Here is a 22767-nt window from a genome sequence, read left to right on the forward strand (position 1 = left end):
GTCACTGCTGCCACCACCCCCTGCCACTCCTTGGCACAGCTCCAGGGCACAGGGAGGGACAGCCTGACACAGACAGGTTTGCCCAAGTTGATCTCTGCTTAATTTTTCTACCCTTAATTGTTTTGGGATTTTTTTCCCCATTAGCACTGCCCAGGACTCTGAGACCAAAACCTGTCCCCAGCCAGCACATGGGGACACTGAGATGCTCTGCTGGGGAGCAGAGACCTCCTCTTGGAGGAGCCTTTTCCCTTAGAGCAAAACTCTTCCTTTGGAGCAGAACTCTCTTCTTGTACCTCCTTTTCTGTGGGCTTTTATAAACTTTGAAACGCTCAAAGCACCATTCCGTGAGAAAGGGCTTACTGGAAAGGGCTGTTTCCAAATTCCTCTGATAAAGGGAAGGAAGTGGGGTGCGTGCCACTGGGATCAGCTGGGGAAGGAACTGCTTGTCCCTGAGTGCTGGTGGCTGCTGGAAGGGGATTCCCGAGCCCCAGAAGCCCTGTTGATGCCCAGGGAATGGATATTCCTGCCCTTGCCATGGACTCAGCCTATGCTGGTTGTGAGGAACCAGCCAAAGGGGAGATGAATCCTACTGGGGCCCAGCTGGGATTAGACCCTGGAATAGCAAAGGAGTAGAGCTGGGAGCAAGTGTTACTGCTCAAGCTTGGGATCCCAGCCCTGGATCCCTGGGGCATTGGCAGCTGCAGGACTGACCCAGCCAGGCTCCAGAGGGCTTTTCCATGGATTTTCAGCACAGGACAGATGTGTTATGCCAAGTGCTGGATCCCAGTGAGCACCGGAGGCTGCTCAGAGCAGCCAGTGACACTTGGCTGCAGCTCCAGCCCTGGATCCCTGACCCACCAGGACGGGACCAGCTGGAAGGGGCTGGGAAAATCATGCCAAAGCCAAAGTCCAGATGGAATTCCTGTCCTCCCTGGAAACGGGAAAGGGTCAGAGCATGGCTGGGGGCACGGGAGGTCAGCGGGGTGTGCTGTTAACCCGGCTCTCTGCCAGCGGCTTTGGGTTCACAGCTCATCCGACTCGGTTTTCCCCTTTCAGTTCCTCCTCCCCCAGCACAGGGAGTGCCGCGCTCCCTCCGCGGGCACTCAGCTCAGCTGGACGAACACCTGCGTGCCCAGGATCATTTTTCCAACTATTTCTTTTTAAGGAGACGGGGGAAAAAAGTTATTTCCTTCCTTCTTTCTCGGTTGGGCAACTTCCGTCCTTGCCTGGAGCGGCGTCTCTCCGCCCGCACGGGCTCAGCCCGGCCTCGGGACAGAAGGCAAGAGCCATCTCCTCCCTCCCGCACCCTGGGGCTTGGGCTGGGCCGGGATTTTTCCCTTTCCCGAAGGCAGGATTTCCCTCCCAGCTCAGCCTGGGTGAGGAAATCGAGCTGAGCTTGGGCGTTCCTGCATCCGGCTGCTGTCGGGGAGGGATTTGGAGGCTGGGCGCCCTCCTTGCCCCTGTGTCACCCCGGCTGGATTGCCAGCTCTGCTCGGAGTCTCTCCGAGCTTCATTTCGTCATTCCTGTGTTTTTCCTGTCCCCGGCATTGCCAGGAGCCAGCTGCAGCTGCCTTTTGTCAGGGGCTGCTTGTGCACGTGTGTATCTGTGCATATCTTTAGTCTGTAATTATATATATGTTTGTACATGGCACGTAAATATAGTTTTATGTATAAATCAGTGGGATAGAAAGGTCCTGCCCCAGGAGGCTGAGCTGGATATGCAGGAGTGAGGGGAACAGAGGGGTGCAGTGAGATGACAGAGGGGGAAGTATCGGGAACTTTTCAAAGTGTCACGGAACAGCACTGGGAGGAAGAGGAGGCCAGATGGGGAAGGTGTCTGTGTGTGTTGGGAGAAACTGGTGCGGCCCCATCCCAGCAGCAGACGAGGGAGGAGGCTGAGAAGTGATGAAGCCCGTGAGATTCATCCTTCATCCGTCAGGATTTGGGACGGCTGGAGATGGGGTGAGGGAGCGGAGGGGATGCACCTCGGGGCTGGGAGGAAGCTGGGATGGGGGAAAACCGCTGGAGGTGACCAGAGGGGACACTAAAAGGGGCAGAGACCGCTGGTGGCAGGCGGAGGGGGTGACAGGGAGCTGACTTGTTCCCCTCAGCCCTCATCCCATCCCTCCGGTCCGCAGGTGGGCGATGGCCGATGGCGAGGGCGACCCCGGCGTGTTCACGGCCACGGCCCTGCCCGGGGACCCGCGGCTGCTGCCCACGGTGACCAACGCCCTGCTGGGCACCCGCGTGTTCCGGGACATCCTGCACGCCGCCGGCGTGTACAGCGGCGCCGCGGGGGACACGCACCGCGCCGATGTCCCCAGCCCGCTGGGGCTGCGCATGGCAGCGCCCGGAGCCGCCCAGATCTTCGCCCTGGACACCTGGACAGGTGAGCGGGGAGCCGGCACCTCCCCGGGGCTCTGCAGGGCTCGGTTCTCTCTGCTTCTGCCGCCCCTTGTGCTCAGTCACACCCTCCTTCTCCCCGTTCTCCGTTCGCCTCGGGGCGCTGCTCCTCTGGAGCGAGCGGAAAATCCCCCTTTTGTGTGGGATAAGTGATTTTCAGGCTGTAGCTCTATCCCTGCTGGGGCCAGGCTCGGCACACGCTCTTTAATCATGTTTGATGGCACAGACCATCCCTCAGCAGCTTGGCCAGGCTTGCTGTCAGCGATGTTGTCCAGTCCACAACTGGGTCTGATCCCGGGAAAAGCAATTCCTTGGCCAGTAGGAACCAGTGGATAGGGCAGGATCCAAGTGTTTCCAAAGGCTGGTGGCTCTGGCTGTGCTTGCAGGGACCTTCAGCCACACGATTCAGTGCCCTGGCTACACGGCCACCCAGCAGCTGTACGCCCACCACTCCCTGGTGCACCTGATGGCCTCCAGTGTCACCATCCGGCGCTTGGATGGCTCCACACATCCCGTCACCGTCCAGCTCCAGAGCCTGTTCGTGCCACAGAGCCAGGACCTGCACCTGAGCTCAGGCCCAGACTTCCAGGGAGCGCAGTGAGTGTGGGGATTGGGGTCCCTGCCCTGAACTCACCCTTCATGGGCTGTGGTGCAGTGCCCTGCTCTCCCCGGGGAATAAACTGCAGGTGTAAGGCTGGAGTGGGACTGGAATGGTGAGGGGTGTGGGGCTGGAATTGTGGGGTTGGAATGGTGAGGGGAACGGTGAGGCTGGAATGGTGAGGGGCATGGGGGCAGAATGGTGAGGGATGTGGGGCTGGGATGGTGAGGGATGTAGGGATGGAATGGTGAAGGGTGTGGGGCTGGAATGGTGAGGGTTGTGGGGCCAGAATGGTGAGGGATGTGGGGCTGGAATGGGGAGGAGTGTGGGATTAGAATGGTGAGAGGTGTGGAGGCTTCTCACACCTGCTTCGTCCTGGTAAGTGTATTTAAAAGACCCTGAAATTAAGCACAGTAACATTTTTATTACTTGCAACTCCAAAATTATACCTCACTCTGATGTGTGAGGGTGGGCAGTGAGGGTGACAGGGGCTAGATGTGATTCCAAAGACGTGAGGTTGGTGAAAACAGGAGATTTGTAGGAGGTGACCTTTATAACAGGGTTCCTGGGACCAGAGGCCGTTTGTGATGGCTTCCCACTGCCAGAGGGCAGGGTTGGATGGGACACTGGGAAGAAACACCTTCTCCAACCGCTTCCCGTCTCCCACAGCTACATCTACGGGCAGACGCTGGTTCCGGAGGTGGAGGGGGGCCCCCGTCCCACCGTGCACATGCTGTGGACCCCCATCCCGCAGTGGCTGACGCTGGGCGGGGAGGAGCGGGAGCGCTGCTGGCAGTTCCTGACGGCGGTGGCGGGGAGCGAGGAGGAGGCGAAGCGCAGCTACAGCGAGGGGCTGTCACTGGCGGCCGCGGGCTCCCTGCTCCGCTCCCACATCCACGCCTGGGCCGCGCTGCGCCGCGGCTGCTCCGTGGAGCTGGACGGGCCCCCGGCCCTGCGCCAGGCGCTCCACGGCTGCCTCTACTACCTGCTGAGCGCCCTCCCGCCCCGGGACAGCCCCGGAGTGCCCTTCCACGGCATCAGCCCCGGCGGCTTGTCCAACGGCACCCGCGGCGAGGACTACTGGGGACACATCTTCTGGGACCAGGTGAGGGGAGCTGTGCTGAGCTGGGGGCTTGGCACGGCCAGTGGGATGGAGGAGACTCCATCCTTCCATCGGGATGAGGGTGTGCTTGAAGGGCGGAGCTGGCGGGAGCATTCGGATGCCTCCCCCCAGCCAATCCCGCCGCGCGGCCCCGCAGGACACCTGGATGTTCCCGAATATCCTGCTGCTGCATCCCGGGGCTGCCCGCGCTATCCTGCACTACCGCATCCGCACGCTGGAGGGCGCCAGGCAAAACGCGCGGGAGCAGGGCTACGAGGTGCGACAGGGACACCGGGCGGGTGGCACCTGTCCCTGTCCCCAGGGGACACCGGGCTGGGTGGCAGCTGTCCCTGTCCCCAGGGGACACCGGGAGGGGTGGCAGCTGTCCCTGTCCCCAGGGCAATCCCGGGCTGAGGTGGCACCAGTCCCTGTCCCAGGGGGAGTCCTGGGCTGGGGTGGCACCAACTCCTGTCCCCGGAGGAATCCTGGGCTGGAGTGGCACCAGTCCCTGTCCCCAGGACCGTCCCTGACTGAGGTGACACCAGTCACTGTCCCTGTCTCCAGGACCGTCCCTGACTGAGGTGACACCAGTCCCTGTCCCCAGGGCAATCCCGGGCTGAGGTGGCACCAGTCCCTGTCCCCAGGACAGTCCCGGGCTGGGGTGGCACCTGTCCCTGTCCCCAGGGCAGTCCCGGGCTGTTTCAGCGGGCACAGCCCAGGGCGATGTGCTCACGGATGCCTTCTCTGGCAGGGCGCGAAGTTCCCGTGGGAGAGCGCAGCCACGGGCCGGGAGGTGTGTCCTGAGGAGATCTACGGAGCGCAGGAAATCCACATCAGCGGGGATGTCCTGATGGCCTTCGAGCAGTATTACTGCACCACGCAGGTAAAGGGACGGTGCTCCGCCTGATGGCCCGATGGCAGGACACCTGGACACTGTCACTGTCCCTTCCCTGAGGAATTCTGCTCTCTCTGCTCCGCAGGCTCCCTCCTGCAGCCCTGCCTGCTCTGTCCTTGCTCCTGTGAGCAACTCAGCATCCTGTTGGCTCAAACCAGGCCAGTCTTTCCTCCTGCTCCCTCCATCTCCTCAGAGCTCCTCTCCATCCTCTCGCTGACTTTGGGCCTGGTGGAGTCTCCCCCTTATTCCCCTGTCTTTCCCCAGGACCTGAAGCTGTTCCAGGAGGACGGGGGCTGGGAGCTGGTGGAAGCCGTGGCTCAGTACTGGTGCAGCAGGATGGTGTGGAGTGAGGAGGAGCAGCTCTACCACATCAGAGGTACCTCTGCCATGGCAGTGGGGTGGAAAGCAGAGGCTTGGAGCCACCTGGTCTATGGAAGGTGTCCCTGCCCATGGAACTGGATGAGCTTTAAGACAACCCAAACCACCCTGGGGTTCCATGGCTTGGGGGTGCCCTTCAGGCTGCCCTGAGGATGAGGTGCCTGCATGCACCAGCCAGAGCTGCACGCCGGGTTGTTCCTGCTTCAGCACTGTCTCTGTCACTGCATTAATTAAAGGGACAGGACTAAAATCAGTCTAAAGGACTAAAGACAATTTATTGTTTAAATAAACATCAGTCTCAGAGGCCATGAGATTTTGAGACAGCAAGCAGTCAGCCATAGCTCCAGATAGTCAAAAGTTCTTTGTTACAAGACAATATATAACTTTACAAGACAATGTATAACTTTGCAAGACAATATATAACTTTACAAGATGATATATAACTCTCCAATCCAATGAACTGTCGCTACAGAGTATGTTTTGCTTTTCTAACCTGTCACCTTTACTTACTGTTACTGCAGTATGGATACTTTTAACCAACAGGCTGTTATTTTATGTACACACACACACACACACACACACCTCTATTGTAACATCTAAACTCTTAGCTTATTCTGTACAATTACACTCTTACCTTATAAACCCTTAACTGTCTTATCAACAGTTTCTTACTTGCTTAAGGCTTATTCTTATAACTATAGAAGCATTAGTTTATGATTTTTCTACTTAATGTCTGCATGCTTTATTTTTACATCAATCCAAGCTCCTTCCAAGGCTGCAAATTAAACCTTCCTGCATCTGTGGAAGTTTCTATCTTTCCATTTCCCACACAGCAGCATGCGTGTTCCCCACTGAGCATCCCGCTGGGACTGTGTGGGATCCTGCCAGCAGGATCCAGAGGGGCAGCAGGGTCCCCTTCCCCACTGTGTCCCCGAGGAGGGGCCCAGAGCAGCCCTGGGTGTGCTGGGGTGCCAGCTGTCCCCTGCTGTCCCCGCAGGTGTCATGCCCCCAGACGAGTACCACAGCCAGGTGGACAACTCTGCTTACACCAACGCCGTGGCCCGGCACAGGTAATGCTTGGGATCCCACCTGGGAGCCTGGCCTGGCTCTCTGCTCTCAGGGGTGGGAGCAGGGGGCTCCCAAGGGGATCCTTCCTCCCTTTCCTCATTCCCTCTGCAGTCACAGGGAGAGTGGGGGCTCCCCCGGCTCCTCTGACCTGTTCAGTGCCCACGTGGGGCTGGGAGGGATCTCCATCCACAGCAGGGCTTCTCCCTGGGCATTCCTGGGGTGTCTGTGCTGTTGGCCAGCTGGAGACGCCCACAGCCAGGGAAAGGAGCTCCCAGCTCCGTGATGGAAGCTGTTATCCCTGGTTCAATCTCTGCCCCTTGTTCTTCCCCAGCAGCTTTTACTTGCAGCTCCTTCTGTCCCTTCTCTCCTCTCACCATCACCCATCCCTGACATAAAACCTTGCTCCTCCTTCTCTCCAGCTTAAATTTTGCCGCTGACTTGGCTCGGGACCTGCTGCTCCCGGTGCCAGAAGAGTGGGAGGACCGTGCCAGGAAAATCAAAGTGCCCTTTGATGAGGAGAGGAAATACCACCCTGAGTACGATGGCTACAGCCCAGGTGAGCAGGGAGGCAGGGGGCAGCAGCCCATGGAGGTTGCTCAGCCCACGGATGACACTTTTAATCCTGGAAGGATCAGAATTCCATTGGGAATGGCAGAAGAAGAGTCCCTGCTGTTGCTGCAGTGCAACACACTGGGCTAGGGGTGGTTTTCCTGCCTCACTGGATGGTTTCTCATCAGTGGGCTCAAAAACTTGGGAAATTTGGGAGGTGTCTGAGCAGCCCTGTCCCCAGGTGAGCCGGTGAAGCAGGCAGATGTGGTCCTGCTGGGGTTCCCACTGATGCACCCCATGAGTGCCGAGGTGCGGAGGAACGACCTGGAGATGTACGAGCCCGTCACGGACCCGGCCGGGCCGGCCATGACCTGGGTGAGGAGAGGGCAGAGCCCGGCCTGGCACTCACCCCTGGCAGCGGGGGCTCCATCCAGGGCACAGTGCCGAGCTGGGATGTGCCCTGGAGCCGCTCCCTCTGGATGGAGGGGTGGGAGGTGGCGCTGCCCCACCGCGCTGTCACCGTGCCCCTCCGGCAGAGCATGTTTGCCCTGGGCTGGCTGGAGCTGAAGGAGCCGCAGAGAGCCTGGAGCCAGCTGGAAAAGTGCTTCAGCAACATCACAGAGCCTTTCAAGGTGAGTGGAGGGGCTGCAGGTCCCTCCTGCTCCCAGGCAGATGGCATCCCAACCCAACTCCTGCATCACCTCTTTCTCCTGCTGGTCAGGTCTGGGTGGAGAACGCCGATGGGTCGGGAGCTGTGAACTTCCTGACGGGGATGGGTGGATTCCTGCAGGTCGTCCTCTTCGGCTTCACAGGGTTCAGGTGAGACCTGTTGTGTCGCTTTTAACTCCCAAGCTACCACTTGTCCCTTAAAATGTCCCTGTTTGGCTGGAGCTCTCTCCTGTTCCCAGGTAAGAGCTCATGACAGGTCACATTTGGGAAGCAAAATTCTATTCCCTAAGCCTGTTCTCTTGTTTTGGTTTGGAAAGACAGGTGCCTGCCAAGGAAGGCAGGAAATGGAAAATGTAAAACCTCTCCCTCTGAATTGCTATAAATTTTAAATTAAGGGGCTCTCAGGCAAAAAATATACGAGAAGGAAATACAGTTCTTTAATAGGGAAGAAAATAAAAGTATGAAACAACCAATGCAATAAACTAAAACAACAGTGACAGAGTCAGAGTACAACCTGACACCCTGTGGGTTGGTAGCAGTCTGTCTTGGTTTGGAAAGACAGGAGTCTGCTAAGGAAGGCAGGAGCCTCCCCTGAAATGCAGAATGTAAACCCTTCCCCACCCCTCCAAATTGCTATAAATTTTAAATTAAGGGGCTCTCAGACAAAAAATATACGAGCAGGAAATACAGTTCTTTAAGGGGGAAGAAAATAAAAAGATAAAACAAGCAATGCAGTACACTAAAACAACACTGACAGAGTCAGAACCCAACCTGACACCCTGTGGGTCAGAGTGTTGGTGGCAGTCCCATTGGAATTGTGGCTGCAGCCCTCCTGCAGTGTCAGGGGTGGTTCTGCTGGAGCAGGGACCCTGTAGAAAAGGGTGTAGTCTTCCTCTGAAGAGCCAGTGGAAGCAGAGGCAGCTGCTGTTCTCCTGGGAAATCCAGTGGAGATGCCGTGCTGGTGCTCCAGAATCTCCACATTAAATCTGGGTAGAATGCTTGTCTCTCCCCTCTGGGCTCACATCTCACAATGGGATGCTGTAGCTCTTATCAGCCATGCAGTGACATTCAATAGCTGTTATCAGCAGATGTCTCCTCAGAATAGTTATGGAAGAGATAAGGAAAACTGCCCACTTAACAGAAGACAGCTGCCATACAGGTGGCAAATGGAATAAATTTGCTTGACAATCCAGGGCATCTCAGCTTCAGCAGCAGCATCCTCCTGTCTCCTTTGGATGTGGTGAGGAAACACCTCCTGCAGCCTCCCTGGAGCCAAGTGCTGGGCAGGCATCGCCTCAGCTTTAAAATATCCCGGGAAAACATGGAGCTGTTCGTGTAATTTCAGAGCCGTGGTGGTTTCCACCCCGGAGCCGCCGTCTCTTCAGCCTATTCCTGGTTTAATTGAGGCTGGATCGAGCCTTTTGATTCCCACTGAAAACTTCCAGCCCTAACCATGTATTTTCACTCCATGTGTGTGGCCAGAGCTGCTGGGAATCCCTCCCCATTCCCTGGTGGAGCTGGGTGTGAGCTGCCCCATTCCCAGCTGGAAAAGCCACCCGTTCCCCATTCCCTGGCGGAGCTGGGTGTGAGCTCCCATATTCCCAGCTGGAAATCTGGGCTTTGGCCCAGCTGGGAGGTCTCCAGGTGCCCAGTGTGTGCTGGGTCAGGCCCCTGGTGGCACAGGCTCAAGCCACGGCTTTGTGGCTCTGGCCAAGTTCCAGAGGTGGCGGTAACATCGTGCAACCACAGTCCTGCCTTTTCCTCCATGGGACATGGATCCTGCGCAGTGCTGGGGCTCCCCAGGCCCCCACACCTCCCCTGAGCCCCCTCCAGCCCTCTCAGCCTCTGGAGCTGCTGGTGGAGAGCTCTGGAGTGCAGGATTTGGGCCAGGGACAAGAGGGGCCCTTGTTTTTCCTCACGCAAAGCCAACGCCCACACAGGCAGCTTGGCCTGGGCTCTGGGCTGGGCTGGGATGTTTGTTCCATTGTTTCTGGGGAGGGAGCACTGCTGGGGATACAGAGCAGACAGGGTCAACCGATGAGGCAATTAAAAGATGGTTTATTTATTGCAAAATCAGTCTCATGGAAGGCTGACACCGACATTCAGTGTCAGCGCGTCAGAAGGCGTTTTAATTTTAGTTACAATGTCTTTTATGTATTTCTTGTCATGTATTTCTTATCATATCTTATATATTCCTCAATCAGCTACTTCTACAAAGCTCACTAGGATGTTCATAACCCAATCATTAATTTGCTATCATTGCTGCAAATGACAGCAAACTGCTGGAAATCATTGCTACATTTTACAGGACTCTGATGCAATGTGCTTCTTTCTATCCAGTCATACAACTCTCCAGACACTTGTTGCTGGAGTGGATCCTCTACTTTTTGCCAGCTCTATAACAAGTTCTACTGCTAGACTTTAAAATTTTCTACTATCTCACTTAACATATTTATTCACTTCCATGAGGCATATTTCTGCTTGCTTAAAACACATTTCTGCTTCAACTACAAATCTTAATTCTTACTTCATGTCTGTTTCACTTTACTTTTCTAAACCTTCAAGCCTCTTCTCCGAGGTCTTATGTCAAGCCCTGCATCCATCTCTATCTCTGAGCCTTGGAGCTCCCTGTGCCTGCATTTCCTGCTGAGCTCCCATCCCTCCATCCCGTGGGATTGGGAGCTGAGGTGGGTGTGTGAGGGTTCCCTGCTCTGGGAGCAGGAGAAGCAGGGCATTCCCCAAGCTCTGCCAGCACAGCTGCTGCTGGAGCCAAGCTCTGAGATGGAACTGGGCTGAGTTTTTAAAATAGGAAATCTGGAAAGCCCAGGCCCCAGCTGTGGAACTGGGATGGGACTCAGGAATGTCTTGGGAATCACAGCCCCAGCAGCTCCTTGGATGCACTGAGGACCCTCCCAGACCCCTCTGGTGTGCGTGAGGTGGTGATGCCTGGAGAGGCGGCTGCTCCCTGACCTTGACCCCGAGCTGGGCTCCTCTGTGGCTCCTGCTGTTCCCCCTGACTGCTCCTGCCTTTCCAGGATCACCAGGTCCAGCCTCCTCTTCGATCCTGTGTTTCCCGATGGTATCACCAAGCTGCAACTCTCCAGCATCTCCTACTTGGGCAACAGGCTGGAGGTCACCATCACCAGGGAGGAGATCAGGATGGCAGTGACCGAGGCCTCCTGGGACCCTCCAGCCCCTCCCCTGGAAGTTGTGCTGGAGTCAGGACAGCGCTTTCCCCTGTGGGAGGGTACGGCAGCACTGCCTGCATCTGCTCCCTGAAATAACCTGGGGAGAAACCATCCCCATCGCTCACACAAAGCTCTTCTGTCGCAGGGCAGGGTGTCTCCTTCCCCACAGCGCCTGGATGGATCCAGAGGTCTCCCAGCAGCACCCCCTGAGCCCTGCCTGATCCGGGAGCTGCCCTCTGGAGCAGCGGATCCGGGATGTTGGTGCAGGGGGAAAGTAACAGGGAGTGGAAAGGGGGTGCCAGGCTGTGCCAGGGGCCCTTTGTCCCCCCAGGGCTGTGTGTGCCACCTGGCCTTGTGTGCCACCTGGCCCTGTGTACCACCTGTCCCTGTGTGCCACCTCCTCCTGTGTCCCACCTGTCCCTGTGTGCCACCTGGCCTTGTGTGCCACCTGTCCCTGTGTGCCACCTGTCCCTGTGTCCCACCTGTCCCTGTGTGCCACCTGCCCTTGTGTCCCACCTGGCCCTGTGTGCCACCTGTCCCTGTGTGCCACCTGTCCTTGTGGCCCCAGGGGTCAGGGGCTGGAGCTGTCACCACGTCTGAACCCCCCACTCCCCTCCACACACCTCTTACTCGGCTCAGGAGAGGAAACCAAGCCTGAAAATGTCCCTTTCAAAGGTGTTTGCTGAACACCCAGGAGCTGTCTATGCTCTCAGCATGTTTGTGTTTGTAAGGAAGCCCATTCCTGACTCCAGGATCCTGGCTCCAGCTCCTCCAGCTGCTCCTGCCTTGCTCCTTGCCTTCCCCATGTGCTGCTCCGTGGGCTCAAAGGGCTGTGGAGGCTCAGCCAGTGCTGTTGCACCAGATGAACGATGTTTTGGCTCTAAGTACTACTCCAAAATATGCAGCAGAAAGCCTTTTAACCCCGTGTGGGCAGCACACAGCTGCACTCCTGTTATTTGGTGTGTAACATCCCTCACATGCTTTTAAACCCTTATCTACACTATTCCCTCTCTTTTCAAGCACTTCTGGAGTTAAATCCTTTCTCACTTGGCGTCTGAAGCGCTGCAGGAAGCCTGGACACCAGAGATCTGCAGCGTTATCCTGTCAGAGGGTGGCAGGGGCAGCCTGAGCACAGAGCTGCTGTGGCTTTGCCCTGGAACACGGTGTTTGGTGTCCCAGGAATCCCAAGGAATTCCCGTGCCTGCCCAGGGCGGGCTCGGTGCTCCCAGCCCCTGGCTCTGGGCTGCACATCCTCCTCCCCTCCGTGTCCTATCCTGGGTGGGATTCAGGGAATGCCGGGGGCGTTCCCTGCCCCGAGGGCTCTGTCCCGGCCAAACCAACCCCAGGAATCTCGGCCCGGTTTATAAAAAGCCCCGCGGCTGCTCCGTGCCCCGAGGCATCTGGGAATGCTCAGGGCTGGAGCAGGGACGTTCCCGCTGCCCTGTAATTACTCGGGTCCTGCTCCAGCCTCATCAGAGCCGCCAGCCCCTAATTAGCGGCAGCTCTTGGCACGACAAAGGGACCGTGCTGTCCCCAGCCCTGTGCACTGCACCGGGGTTGGGATTTGGATGGGGCTGGGATGCAGCCCCGCTGGAGCCAGGGCTAGTCGGCACTGAAAGGGGTTCAGCCTCAAAAAAGGGGTCCCTTATCCCAAAATGAGCCGTCTCCAGCCCAGGCATGGAGAGCAGGGAGCACTGCGGGTGCTTCCCGACCCTCCCCTGTCCTGGCTGGGGGTGTCAGTGTTGCTGCAATGGGTTTGCAGGTCTCAGCTCCATTTGGGGTGGGGAGGGGACACCCCATTTGCTTCACCCTGCCCCCACGAGGCCCAGGAGCGTCTCTGCTTCCTCCCCTCCTCAGTCCTGGGGCCAAAGGTGGCCCTAAAGGCTGTGGGAACAATGGTGTCTCCTGGCTGCCAGGAGCCCCATCAGAGCCAAAAATCCCAATTTATGTTTTCCCTTTGGCACCCCCCTGCCCCTTCCCACACGCAGAAACTCGCGCTGTGTGAAGCGTTTAATTATTTAAATAGCAACCACGGAAACTGGGGCTCCACACGGGATAACAGGAGGTAAAAAATCCCACAGGATAAACAAAAATAACGGGGTTTGGGGGGTGGGGTGACAGACAGGGTGGTGGCCTTTTGGGAGCAGAGGAGGTGCCACCACCCGGGGTCACTGGTCCTCGTCGTCGCTGCCGCTGAGCTGGTAGGTGAAGAAGCCCACGGAGTCCTGGGCCAGCTTGGAGAGGTGGATGACGCCGGTGACAATGAGGGCCCCGAGCAGCAGGGGCAGCACCACGCTGCCCGCCGTGGCCAGCGCGTTGTAGCACCGCGCCTTGGAGCTGAAGTGACGAGCGGCTTCCACGTCCCCGGACACCTTCCTGTCCCGAGCCTGCAGCGGCCGAGGAGAGAGCCTTCCCTCAGCCCCTTCCCACAGCCCCTTCCCTCATCCCCTTCCTTCAACCCCTTTGGAGAGATCCCTCCCACAGCCCCTTCCCTCAGCCCTTTCCAAAGCCCCCTTCCCACAGCCCCTTCCCTCATCCCCTTCCCCCAGCTCCTTCCCAAAGCCCCCTCTTGCAGCTCTTTCCCTGAGCCTTTCCTGCGCCCCCTTCCTGCAGCCCCATCCTGCTCCAGGGCTTTGTTCCCCTTGCAACCCACCATCCATCCATCCATCCATCCATCCATCCATCCATCCATCCATCCATCCATCCATCCATCCATCCCAGGCTCCCCTCCAGCCCTGCATCCTTTCCCACTTGTGTTTTCCTCCCTGCTTCATCCAGAGCCTCTCTGGTTTCAGCCCCTGCCTGTCCCCATTTTTCTGTCCCAGTCTAGTCCAGCTGGAGCTGGGATTTTCCCTCCTGCTTCCTTTGGATCCTCTCTGGCTCCAGCCCCTGCCTGTCCCCATTTTTCTATCCCAGTCTAGCCCAGCTGGAGTTGGGATTTTCCCTCCTGCTACCTCCAGAGCTTCTCTGACCCCAGTCCCTGCTTGTTCCCATTTTCCCCCAGCTGGAGCTGCTCCTGCCGGGGGGGGGGGGGTGCTGGTGAAATCACAGCCCCCACGGCACTTTTTAGGATCACACAGCTGCTCCTCGGGTGCTGGGCAGGGGGCTGTGGTTATTCCAGCCTCCGGAATCGGGGGCGGGAAGAGCAGGGCGGATTCACCAGCGGCAGGTGCCACCGCCTGTGGAGAGCTGGGATCTGCCCTCCCCAGCCCCTCCGGGAGTTCTCCCAAGCTCTCGCTGCCTCCTTGGGCATCCCTCCCGTCCCTCCCGAGCCCCGAGCGCTCCGGGGCCGTACCTTGACGGCGAAGGCGAGCGCCACGAAGCCGAGGCAGCAGAAGTTCATGTAGAGGGTGTTGAAGATGGCCCAGAGCAGGTGGTCGCGGGGCGCTTGGGGGGCGGCGGGGGGCGGCCCCTGCTTGGGGCGCGGCCGCTCCTCCCGCGGGTACGAGGTGTCCATGGTGGGCTCGGAGAGGGACCCCGCGGCTCCGGCGGCCCGCGCCCCCTTTATATCCCTGCTCCGCTAAATATAAACCCGGGAAATTACAGCCCTGAGGGATGCGGTTGTCCCGCAGGCCGGGCTGGGAGGGCGAGCCCAGCCTTCCTCCCGGGATGAGGAGCTCTGCGAGGCGGAGCCCGGGAGCTGCGCGGCCCCGGCTGGCACAGGCACCTCCAAACCCCGCTCCAGGTGAGCTGGGCAGGGCTGACCCCCCTCGGCAGCACCTTTGGGCTGCGGGATGGGTGGAATGGGAATTTCATGTGGAAAGGTGGAAGGGCAGCACCCACGGCGCTCCCCGGCACCCGGGCTGCAGGGTGAGCGGGTAGGACACGCGGAGGGGCTTAAATTTCATTTTCCTGCCATCTCCAATGTGGAAAACGCTTTTACTCTCTTGTGAAAATTTTAAAAGTTTAATAAAGGATAGTAGGAGACAAGGAACATAAAGATTACGGCTGGGTGTGTCTTGGTGCTCAGTTAAGAGAACACCGTTATCTCCGGGGAGATGCTTCTTAAACACGTTTTTTCTAATATCAGCCCATTGTATATTTATAGACTCTGATGTACAGTAAACTTTTTTCTTAAACTAGTTTGCATATTTTAAGGATTGTTTACTATGACTCTTTTTTGGTTTTACTTTTTTAGAGTATGTGTAATATTTTGGTTGTGGTTTTAGGGTTTTTCTTATTATTATTTTTAGTTTTGGTTTGGCCCACACTGTCTCTAGATGGCGAGGGTTGATACTTGGTATATCTGTAAGCAGGAGTCTTTTTTTATTTGTTTATTGGATGTTATCTCATCTAGGCAGGCATTTTAACACAAGCATGCTTATCTTAGCTGTTTTACTAAAATGCCCAAGCTTAATTAACAGCTGAAATAAAAACTATATATTTGTAACGGAGTTATACACTACACGTATAAAATGTGTGGTGTAAAACTTTGTTATAACGCTACACGTATAAAATCTATTTTAATATTTGCGAAAAGCCAATATTATCATATGTATCTATAACATCCCAGATGGGATTTGGGCTGGAAGCGCCCTGCTCCGCGGCGGGATGGAGGCAGGGATGGGAGCAGCAGGAGGAGGAAGAGGAGGAGGAGGAGGACGCCGCAAGGATGCCCGAGGACTCTCTCTCCGCGATGTCCCGCGGTGGAGGAGGTGACAGAGACGGGACAACTCCATCGGTGGCAGCGGTGCCCCACAGGTGTGTCATAGGTGCAGTGACCCACAGGTGTGTCACAGGTGCCGGGGAGCGTGTGAGCGCAGCCAAGCGGGGGAGTGGGGGGCTGTCCCCTATCCCCCACGCCCCAGCCTGGCCGCCCCATCCCGTCCCGTTCCCTCCCGGGGCCGTGCGGGGACAGCGGGGACACCGGAGTCACTCCCCGCGCCCCCGCGCCCCGGGCGGGCACATTTTGGAGGCAGGAGGAGGGGGCAGCACCCCGCGGGTGGGGCCGGGCGCCGGTCAGGTGTGCCTGAACCGGGATATGAAGGTGGCGAAGATGACGATGAAGATGAGCCAGACGAGCGCCACCGCCACGGAGCAGACGATGTTGGCCACCCTGGCGCGGTGGCTGTGGCGCCGCGCACCCTCCAGGTCCCCCGACAGCTTGCAGTCACGGGCCTGGGGGACAAGCGGGGGGCTCGGTGTGTGTGGGGCGCAAATTGGGGGGCCAAGCCCCCCGGGGTGGCCGCGAGGTTGTGCTGGGACCCTGCGGACACATGTGTCACCCGGGGCATGGGGCGAGGCCAGCGGGGGCTGGGGGGACACGGATTTGGGGGTCCCGGGATGGGCACAGTGTGGTTTTGGGGGTCCCGGGGTGGGCACAGTGTGGCTTTGGAAGTCCCGGGGTGGGCACACGGCTTTGGGGGTCCCAGGGTGGGCACAATGTGGCTTTGGGGGTCCCAGGGTGGGTGGGCACACGGATTTGGGGGTCCCGGGGTGGGCACAGTGTGGCTTTGGGGGTCCCAGGTGGGGCTGGCATCAGGGATGGGAGACCAGACAGGGGATCCGGGATGGGAGAGGGGATCTGGGATCAGGGATGGGAGAGGGGTTTGGAGGGCGGTGGGCAGGGGGAGAGGAGCGGGGGTGTCAGGGAGGGCCGGGGGATCCCCGGGTGAGGGGAAGGTCCGGGTGCGGCTGGGTCGGGGCTCCGGAGTGGGGATGGAGCCGGGACACGTCGGGGTTCCCGTGCCGGGCTCGGTCGGGCTCGGGGAGCCCCGGGAGGGTCTGGCTGGGGTCGGTCTGGGTGGGGGTCCCGGGGCCGATCAGGGCTCGATCCGGGGCGGGTCTGGCGGGGGTCCCCGGCCCCTCCCTCACCTTGACGGAGCAGACGAGCGCGGGGAAGCCGCAGCAGCCCAGCCCGCCCAGCGCGCACCACAGCAGCACATTGAACACCGACCAGAGCACGTAGTCCCGGGGCTGCGGCTCGGAGCGGGGCCCGGGGGCGGCCGCCCCCCAGCCGGAGGACTGCAGTGGGATGGACACGTCCGCCTGCCGGGGCTCCATGGCCGGGAATGAGCGTCGGGAACGGGAGCGGAGCTCGCTCGGGGCGGGGGACCGGCCCCGCACCGCCCCGCAGAGGGAGGGGGGGCACGGCCCGCTGGGACCCCCAGCCCACGCAGGCTGGGGGTGCAGGGCAGCCCTGGGCACCCTGGGGGGCTTAAAGGGGTTTGGGAGAGCCCTGAGGACTCCGAGGGGCTGGAGGGGATGTTTGAAATGAAAAAAACTTTAATTTTTTTTAATGTAACATTAATCGGGATTTTGTTCGCCTGTGCCAAAGGGGAGGGGAAATCAAGTTTTTCTTCGAAAGATTCTGTTCATCGGGAGAGGGCCGTGATCTGAACAGGCACAGATTGGGAGTTGCCATAAGAGCATTAGAGAACATTAGCGACTATTAGGGACCATTAGCGACCATTAACCAACATCGCCGCTCTGTCTGGGAAATGAATCCTTGAGAGAACCGAAAAATGGGGTTCGAAGGTGAAGGGATCAAGAACTGATAGGAGATCTAATACTAAGAATTGTAATTCTTAAGTGTAAGTGCAATTCCTAAGTGTAATTTAAGACCTCTGAACGCGAATTTCTTTGGCTTTTTGTCCGTGTAGACATGGGAAACACCATGTAAGGAACTATGCGTGGATGGGAATGTTTTCCATGGCAAGTCGTGGCCAGGACAAAGCAATGCCTCAATCTCTGTCACTACAAGCATCGTGCTGGAGGGTTTTTGTTCTCCTCCCGAGTTTGGGTGGCAGGTGGGCTGCGGGAGCTGTCCATGGCAGCCTGGGGTGGTCACAGGAGGGAGGGAGGGAGGCTTTGCCTGTGGCTGCTTTGGGATGTGAAAGGGTCAATCTTTTCCATATCAACTTGTGTGGGGTTGCCCTTTAGATTTGTGCCGGAAACTGCTGATAAAAAACAGGGAGAAGGAGGAAATGGGGATCTTGGAGCAGTGGCCTTTGCTGGCCTGAGTTCCCATTGGCTGCGCTGGTTTTGGGCAGGCCGAGCCTGGGGCCGGGCAGGCAGCGGATTCCTTTTGCAGCAAGGAGCCCGTGTTTTCCGGGAAAAAAGCAGAGCAGAAAATGATTCACCGGAGGCTCAGTGCCAGCGATCCTGCAACAAATATCCGCTGTGTTTGTGAGTGGGATTTCTGACATCTTACGAGTGGCGTCTTGGCAGGAGCCCCGTGTTCGTGGGGAGAGGCAAAATCGCGCTTTTGTTCCCCTCCGTGCGGGGCCCCAGCCCCCGGGACCGGGCCCTGCCGGGGGCCAGGGGTGCCCAGGGGAAGCCAGGCCAGCTGCAGGGCCGGGGCTCTGCCACATGGGCCGGGCCAGGGCTGCCCACGTCCCCTCCGGGGCCACTCCGGGGCCGGGCAGGGAGGGACACGGGCTGGGCAGGGAGGGACACGTGTGGCAGCCTCGAAGTGTGAGGATCCCGCCCTGCCAGCCAGGGACAGGGACAGGGAGGGACTCCTGGTGCTTGGTGTGGCTCCCTCTGGCCGCAGCTCGCTCCGCTGTGGGATGAGGAGGGAATCTGGAGCACAAAGGGAGGGAGCTGTGGGCTGGGATGAGCTGATAGCGAAAGCGAAGGCTGCGCATGGCAGCCGGGCGGGACACGGAATTCATGCCCTGCTTCCTGCTGCGGGCACATGGGCGGCTGTGCCCAGGCAAACCGGGCTCCAGGCACGTGGGATGGGGGCTGTGAGCATCGCACAGAGGATCCCAGCTCCCCTGGCTGCAGGGGGAGATGGGCAATCCAGCCCCGCTGGGGTGATTTGGGATGGAACCGCAGAACCCACCGTCCCTTCCCTCTGGGAGGCTCTCCAGCCCCGCTCAGTCCCATTCCAGCTCATCCTGCTCAAGCCCTTTGCACGTCCTGCCCCCCCAAAGCCAGCTTGCCCTCCGCTCTGCTTGCTGCCAGCCCCTCCTGAGGGCTGGAGAGGATGGGAATGCTCCTGGTGACACCCAGCAGGGATCAGCTCCCACCCTCACCCTCGTGTGACCCTTCCAGGAGCTTCACTGCCCGTGCGGATGCAGGATCCAGGTTCAGGGGGCCTGGGGTGTCCCCTGAGCAGTGTCTCTGTGATGGGGGACACTTTCCACCTCCCTCAGGTGTTACTGACACATTTTATGAAAATCCTTTTGCTAGGATTTTTCTCCTGAGATGCCTCAGAAAAGAAATGTAAACAATAATTACCTGCTGCTGTGGAATGTGGCAGGTGCATCTTTGATTGGTCTCACATGAATTGTTTCTACTTGATGACCAATCACAGGTCCAGCTGTGTTGTGTCTCTGGTCAGTCACAAGATTTTATCATTCCTTTCCTTGATAGCCTTCTGATGTCTCCTTTCTCTTTCCTTAGTATATAACTTTTAAAAGATATAATATATATAATAAAATAATAAATCAGCCTTCTGAAACACGGAGTCAAGATTCTCATCTCTCCCCTGCTCCTGGGGACCCTCAAACACCTCCTCCCCCAGGCCCATCCCACGGGCTGACCCCGTTTCTCATCCTGCCAAGCTGCTGCAGAGCAAACCCCAAACCACATCCTCAATGATACGAAACCGAGACACGGCAAAAGTAAAAAAAACATTTATTTCAGGGAGCAGGGTTTCTCTGAACCAGGAGCTCCTCCTCAGCATTGTTTTGAGGCAGCTGGGGCTCCAAGCAGGCTGTGGCAGGGCTGGGGTGCTCAGCTGCTCTCGGGGGCGCCGTGTCCATCCCCAGGCAGCTCCAGCCACCACGAAAGCTCCGAGTGGGGAGGGACAGGGACAGGAGAGCAGCGAGCTCCGGGCGAGGCACGTGGATTGTGGTGGATTGTCGTGGATTTTGGCTCCAGCCCCGGGAAGAAAGCACAGCCCGAGGACAAGGAGGGCAGGCACTTAGGTGGAGCCGTACCCGTATCCGTATCCCCCATACGGCTGGCGGTGGCTGAAGACCCCGGCTAAGGCCAGGGAGACGAAGACAATGACGAGGACGACGATGACGATGTTGATCACCAGGGCCGTGATGTTCAGGCACTTGGCCGTGGAGCCGTAGCTCAGGGCCCCGCTGTAGTCACCGAGCACTTTGCGGTCTCTGGACTGGGGGCAGGCAGAGCAGAGTCAGGGGAGTGAGGTGGGGGTGTCCCGGGGGGCTCAGGGCTGTGGGAGAGGTGCTGGAGGCGCCAGATCCAAAACACCCTCCCCAAAACACCGGGGGTACCCTGAGGTGCCCACTGCCCTCCCTGCCCCAAAACCCTGCAGAACTCGTAGCCAGGACTCCCTGGGGTCAGGGCTCCATAAAGGGGGAACTCTGTGGGGCCAGTGCTCCATGAAGAGGGGACTCTGTGGGGCCAGTGCTCCATAAAGGGGGGGACTCAGTGGGGCCAGTGCTCCATGCAGGGGGGACTCTGTGGGGTCAGGGCTCCATAAAGGGGGGACTCTGTGGGGTCAGGGCTCCATAAAGGGGGGACTCTGTGGGGTCAGGGCTCCATAAAGAGGGGACTCTGTGGGGTCAGGGCTCCATAAAGGGGGGACTCTGTGGGGTCAGGGCTCCATAAAGAGGGGACTCTGTGGGGTCAGGGCTCCATAAAGAGGGGACACAGTGGGGCCAGTGCTCCATGAAGAGGGGACTCTGTGGGGTCAGGGCTCCATAAAGAGGGGAGTCTGTGGGGCCAGTGCTCCATGAAGAGGGGACTCTGTGGGGTCCCTGGGACACCCTCTGGTCTGGGGTTTGTGGGGTCCATGGGTCACCCTGGGACCGGGAGCTCTGTGGGGTCCACAGGGGCTCAGTGGGGTCCATGGGGCATCCCGGGCTGGTGACTGAGTGGGTGTCCCTGATGTCCGGGGCTCGGTGGCTGTCCCCGGGGCCGCCCCCACCCGCGGTGTCCCCCCGGGCTCCTCACCTTGACGGAGAAGACGAAGGCCAGGAGGCCGAGGCAGCAGAAGTTGCCGTACAGGGTGGTGAACAGGGACCACACCAGGTGGTCCCGCGGCGGCGGCTGCTGCTGCTGCTGCGTCTCCTCCACCAGCACCGTGGTGCTCCGGGGCATCTCCTCCATGCTCACCTCGGTCGGCAGCACCTCGTAGGGCGGAAGCGGCGACTGCATGCCTCGGGCTGGGGGACAGCTGTGGTGGCACCTGCGAACGCGTGCGGCTCCGGGAGGTGGAGGCGCCGCGGGGCGGGCCCAGCGCCGGCGGTTTCGTTTCCTCGAGATTTGGGACGGAGCGGGAACAGACCGCCCCTCCGGACGCCCCTGTAAGGGCACGGGAGCCTCCTCCTCAGCGCCGGGGAAACCCCGGGCCCCTTTCCTCGTTTCTTGCCTAATCCTTCTCTTTACTCATTTCCCCGCTTCTTTTGTTGCCCCTTTATTGCCAGCTTCCTTCCTTAGCTCCACCTTTACCTGTTCTTTGCCCACTTTTTGTTTCACCGTTTTCTTTCCCTTTTCTTTGTTTACCCCCTTGTTTCCCCTCCCTTTCCTTGTCACCTTTTTCACCTTTTTTGCCCCCTGTCCTCCCTTCATCCTTTATTCCATTCTTTCTTTTTCTTTTTTTTGCCACCTGTGTTGTCCTTTTCTTCCCTTTCCCTCTTTTTTGTCCCTTCTTTGCCTGCTTCTTTCCTTACCACGATCTTTCCTTCCCCTTTCTTTTTTTCCTCACTTTCCCCCCCTTTCTTTGCCCCCTTCATTATCCCCTTTTTTCCCTTGGCCCCTTCATTATCCCCTTCTTCTTTCCCCTTTCCCACTCTTTCTCGGTCCCTAATCCCTGTGAAATCCCCAAATCCTGCAGAGCCCCAAGCCCACCTCCATCTCCCACAAACACAGGGTTGAAGCCAGGGGGTGCCACTTTTTGGGGATGCCATTTGGGATCCCTGGAAAGCTCGGGCTGCACGCCCTTAAAGGAATCCCCCTCTCAGGCTTCGGGATGTGCTTGGACCGTGTTAATGCACCGGAATCCGCAGGATCCGCTGTCCTGGAACATTTTCCTGGCAACTCCGGGAGTGTTTCTGATTAAATAAACCGAACGAGCTTGGCCCCGCCCTGGAAATTGGGATTTGGTTTCTGGGAATCTCAGCCCAGAGCATTGGTGCCCTCTAGTTTCCCCCACCGTGAGTGTGTTTCTTCCTTTAATGACGAATTTCTCCCGGGCTTTCACCCCTACCCTGAGCCGCAGCAGGGCGGGGACGCTGCCTCAACCTGTGGGATGGCGGAGGAGGGAAAAGTCCCGTTATTTTCCAGCCCTGAGCGGCAGGGGGAAGAACCGGCCCGCAGATCGGGGCACCGATGTGTGCCCCGGGGGTTTCTGCATCCAGCCGGGGGATCCTGGGGATCCAGCCCCCATGGGACTCGCAGCGAGTGGGAGTCGGGGGGTGTCGCAGGCCCCCCATGGGAACCCCGCAGAGAAGTTCGGGAGGATGCTCTTAGGGATGCCCGCCCTCATCTTCCCGGGTCGATCCCGGTGCGGTCCGTGCCTGCCGGTGGCGCCCCCCTGCGGACCGGCCCGGGCGCTGCAGCCCCCGCCGCTGACGGGCGGGAACGTACCATCCTCGCCGCCGGGGGGAGCAGTCGGGGGGCTACCCCGCCGAGGCTCGCCTCACTAATCGCGCCGACCCCTCTGTCCCCTTGGCACGGATACCCCGTTCGGTTCCATCTCGCCGCCGCCCCGCTCTCCCGCCGCGCAGGGCCGGGGACAGCCCCGGGGGCTCGGTTCCCCCCCGCGCCCCTCATGGTCGCGCCCGCGGCGCCCCGCGGGGCTGCCGGACCGTTGGCGTGGAGACGCGCGGCGCCTCCGCAGGCCCCGCCTTCGCTGCGCGCCCATTGGCGAAGAGCCCGCGGCGGGCGCGCTGCGATTGGCCGGCGGGGCCGTCGCTCATGGTCGGGGGCGTGGCCGCGCGCAGCGCCCGCTCATTCATTCCCCCCGCGGGCGCGGCGCGGGGGGGGGCGA

General features: G+C 59.1%; 4 protein-coding genes across 4 annotated transcripts; 1 reads left to right on the forward strand and 3 right to left on the reverse strand.

Moving 5' to 3' along the window:
* The first annotated feature begins 1181 nt into the window (after nt 1–1181).
* On the forward strand, nt 1182–11853 carry PGGHG (protein-glucosylgalactosylhydroxylysine glucosidase). The gene is made up of 14 exons (XM_064715289.1): nt 1182–1279; nt 2139–2389; nt 2790–3000; nt 3671–4106; nt 4261–4380; nt 4855–4986; nt 5263–5374; nt 6374–6446; nt 6864–7000; nt 7235–7368; nt 7530–7625; nt 7715–7812; nt 10698–10909; nt 10996–11853. Exons 2-14 carry the CDS (start codon nt 2146–2148, stop codon nt 11058–11060), a joined length of 2070 nt encoding a protein of 689 aa, XP_064571359.1. The 5' UTR covers nt 1182–1279; nt 2139–2145; the 3' UTR covers nt 11061–11853.
* A 202-nt stretch (nt 11854–12055) lies between these two features.
* On the reverse strand, nt 12056–14654 carry IFITM5 (interferon induced transmembrane protein 5). Its single transcript, XM_064715290.1, has 2 exons — nt 14146–14654; nt 12056–13237 (listed from the first exon to the last, which is right to left on the reverse strand). Exons 1-2 carry the CDS (start codon nt 14305–14307, stop codon nt 13019–13021), a joined length of 381 nt encoding a protein of 126 aa, XP_064571360.1. The 5' UTR covers nt 14308–14654; the 3' UTR covers nt 12056–13018.
* Nucleotides 14655–15109: 455 nt separating this feature from the next.
* On the reverse strand, nt 15110–16916 carry LOC135448927 (dispanin subfamily A member 2b-like). Its single transcript, XM_064715291.1, has 2 exons — nt 16665–16916; nt 15110–15968 (listed from the first exon to the last, which is right to left on the reverse strand). The coding sequence occupies exons 1-2, from the start codon at nt 16851–16853 to the stop codon at nt 15810–15812; spliced, it is 348 nt and encodes a 115-aa protein (XP_064571361.1). The 5' UTR covers nt 16854–16916; the 3' UTR covers nt 15110–15809.
* A 2503-nt stretch (nt 16917–19419) lies between these two features.
* Nucleotides 19420–21647, reverse strand: LOC135448360 (interferon-induced transmembrane protein 1-like). Its single transcript, XM_064714315.1, has 3 exons — nt 21627–21647; nt 20730–21080; nt 19420–19926 (listed from the first exon to the last, which is right to left on the reverse strand). Exons 1-3 carry the CDS (start codon nt 21630–21632, stop codon nt 19726–19728), a joined length of 558 nt encoding a protein of 185 aa, XP_064570385.1. The 5' UTR covers nt 21633–21647; the 3' UTR covers nt 19420–19725.
* Nucleotides 21648–22767: the final 1120 nt, after the last annotated feature.

Source organism: Zonotrichia leucophrys, chromosome 5 (genome assembly GCF_028769735.1).
Source record: "Zonotrichia leucophrys gambelii isolate GWCS_2022_RI chromosome 5, RI_Zleu_2.0, whole genome shotgun sequence".
NCBI lineage: Eukaryota > Metazoa > Chordata > Aves > Passeriformes > Passerellidae > Zonotrichia > Zonotrichia leucophrys.

Coding starts and splice junctions, on each gene's coding strand:
- PGGHG (XM_064715289.1), top strand. CDS start 2,146: ATGGCCGATGGCGAGGGCGACCCCGGCGTGTTCACGGCCACGGCCCTG. Junction 3,001..3,670: donor CCAGACTTCCAGGGAGCGCA/GTGAGTGTGGGG, acceptor CGTCTCCCACAG/CTACATCTACGGGCAGACGC. Junction 4,107..4,260: donor GACACATCTTCTGGGACCAG/GTGAGGGGAGCT, acceptor GCGGCCCCGCAG/GACACCTGGATGTTCCCGAA.
- IFITM5 (XM_064715290.1), bottom strand. CDS start 14,307: ATGGACACCTCGTACCCGCGGGAGGAGCGGCCGCGCCCCAAGCAGGGG. Junction 13,238..14,145: donor CGCTCGCCTTCGCCGTCAAG/GTACGGCCCCGG, acceptor CGGCCGCTGCAG/GCTCGGGACAGGAAGGTGTC.
- LOC135448927 (XM_064715291.1), bottom strand. CDS start 16,853: ATGGAGCCCCGGCAGGCGGACGTGTCCATCCCACTGCAGTCCTCCGGC. Junction 15,969..16,664: donor CGCTCGTCTGCTCCGTCAAG/GTGAGGGAGGGG, acceptor CTTGTCCCCCAG/GCCCGTGACTGCAAGCTGTC.
- LOC135448360 (XM_064714315.1), bottom strand. Junction 19,927..20,729: donor CCTTCGTCTTCTCCGTCAAG/GTGAGGAGCCCG, acceptor GCCTGCCCCCAG/TCCAGAGACCGCAAAGTGCT.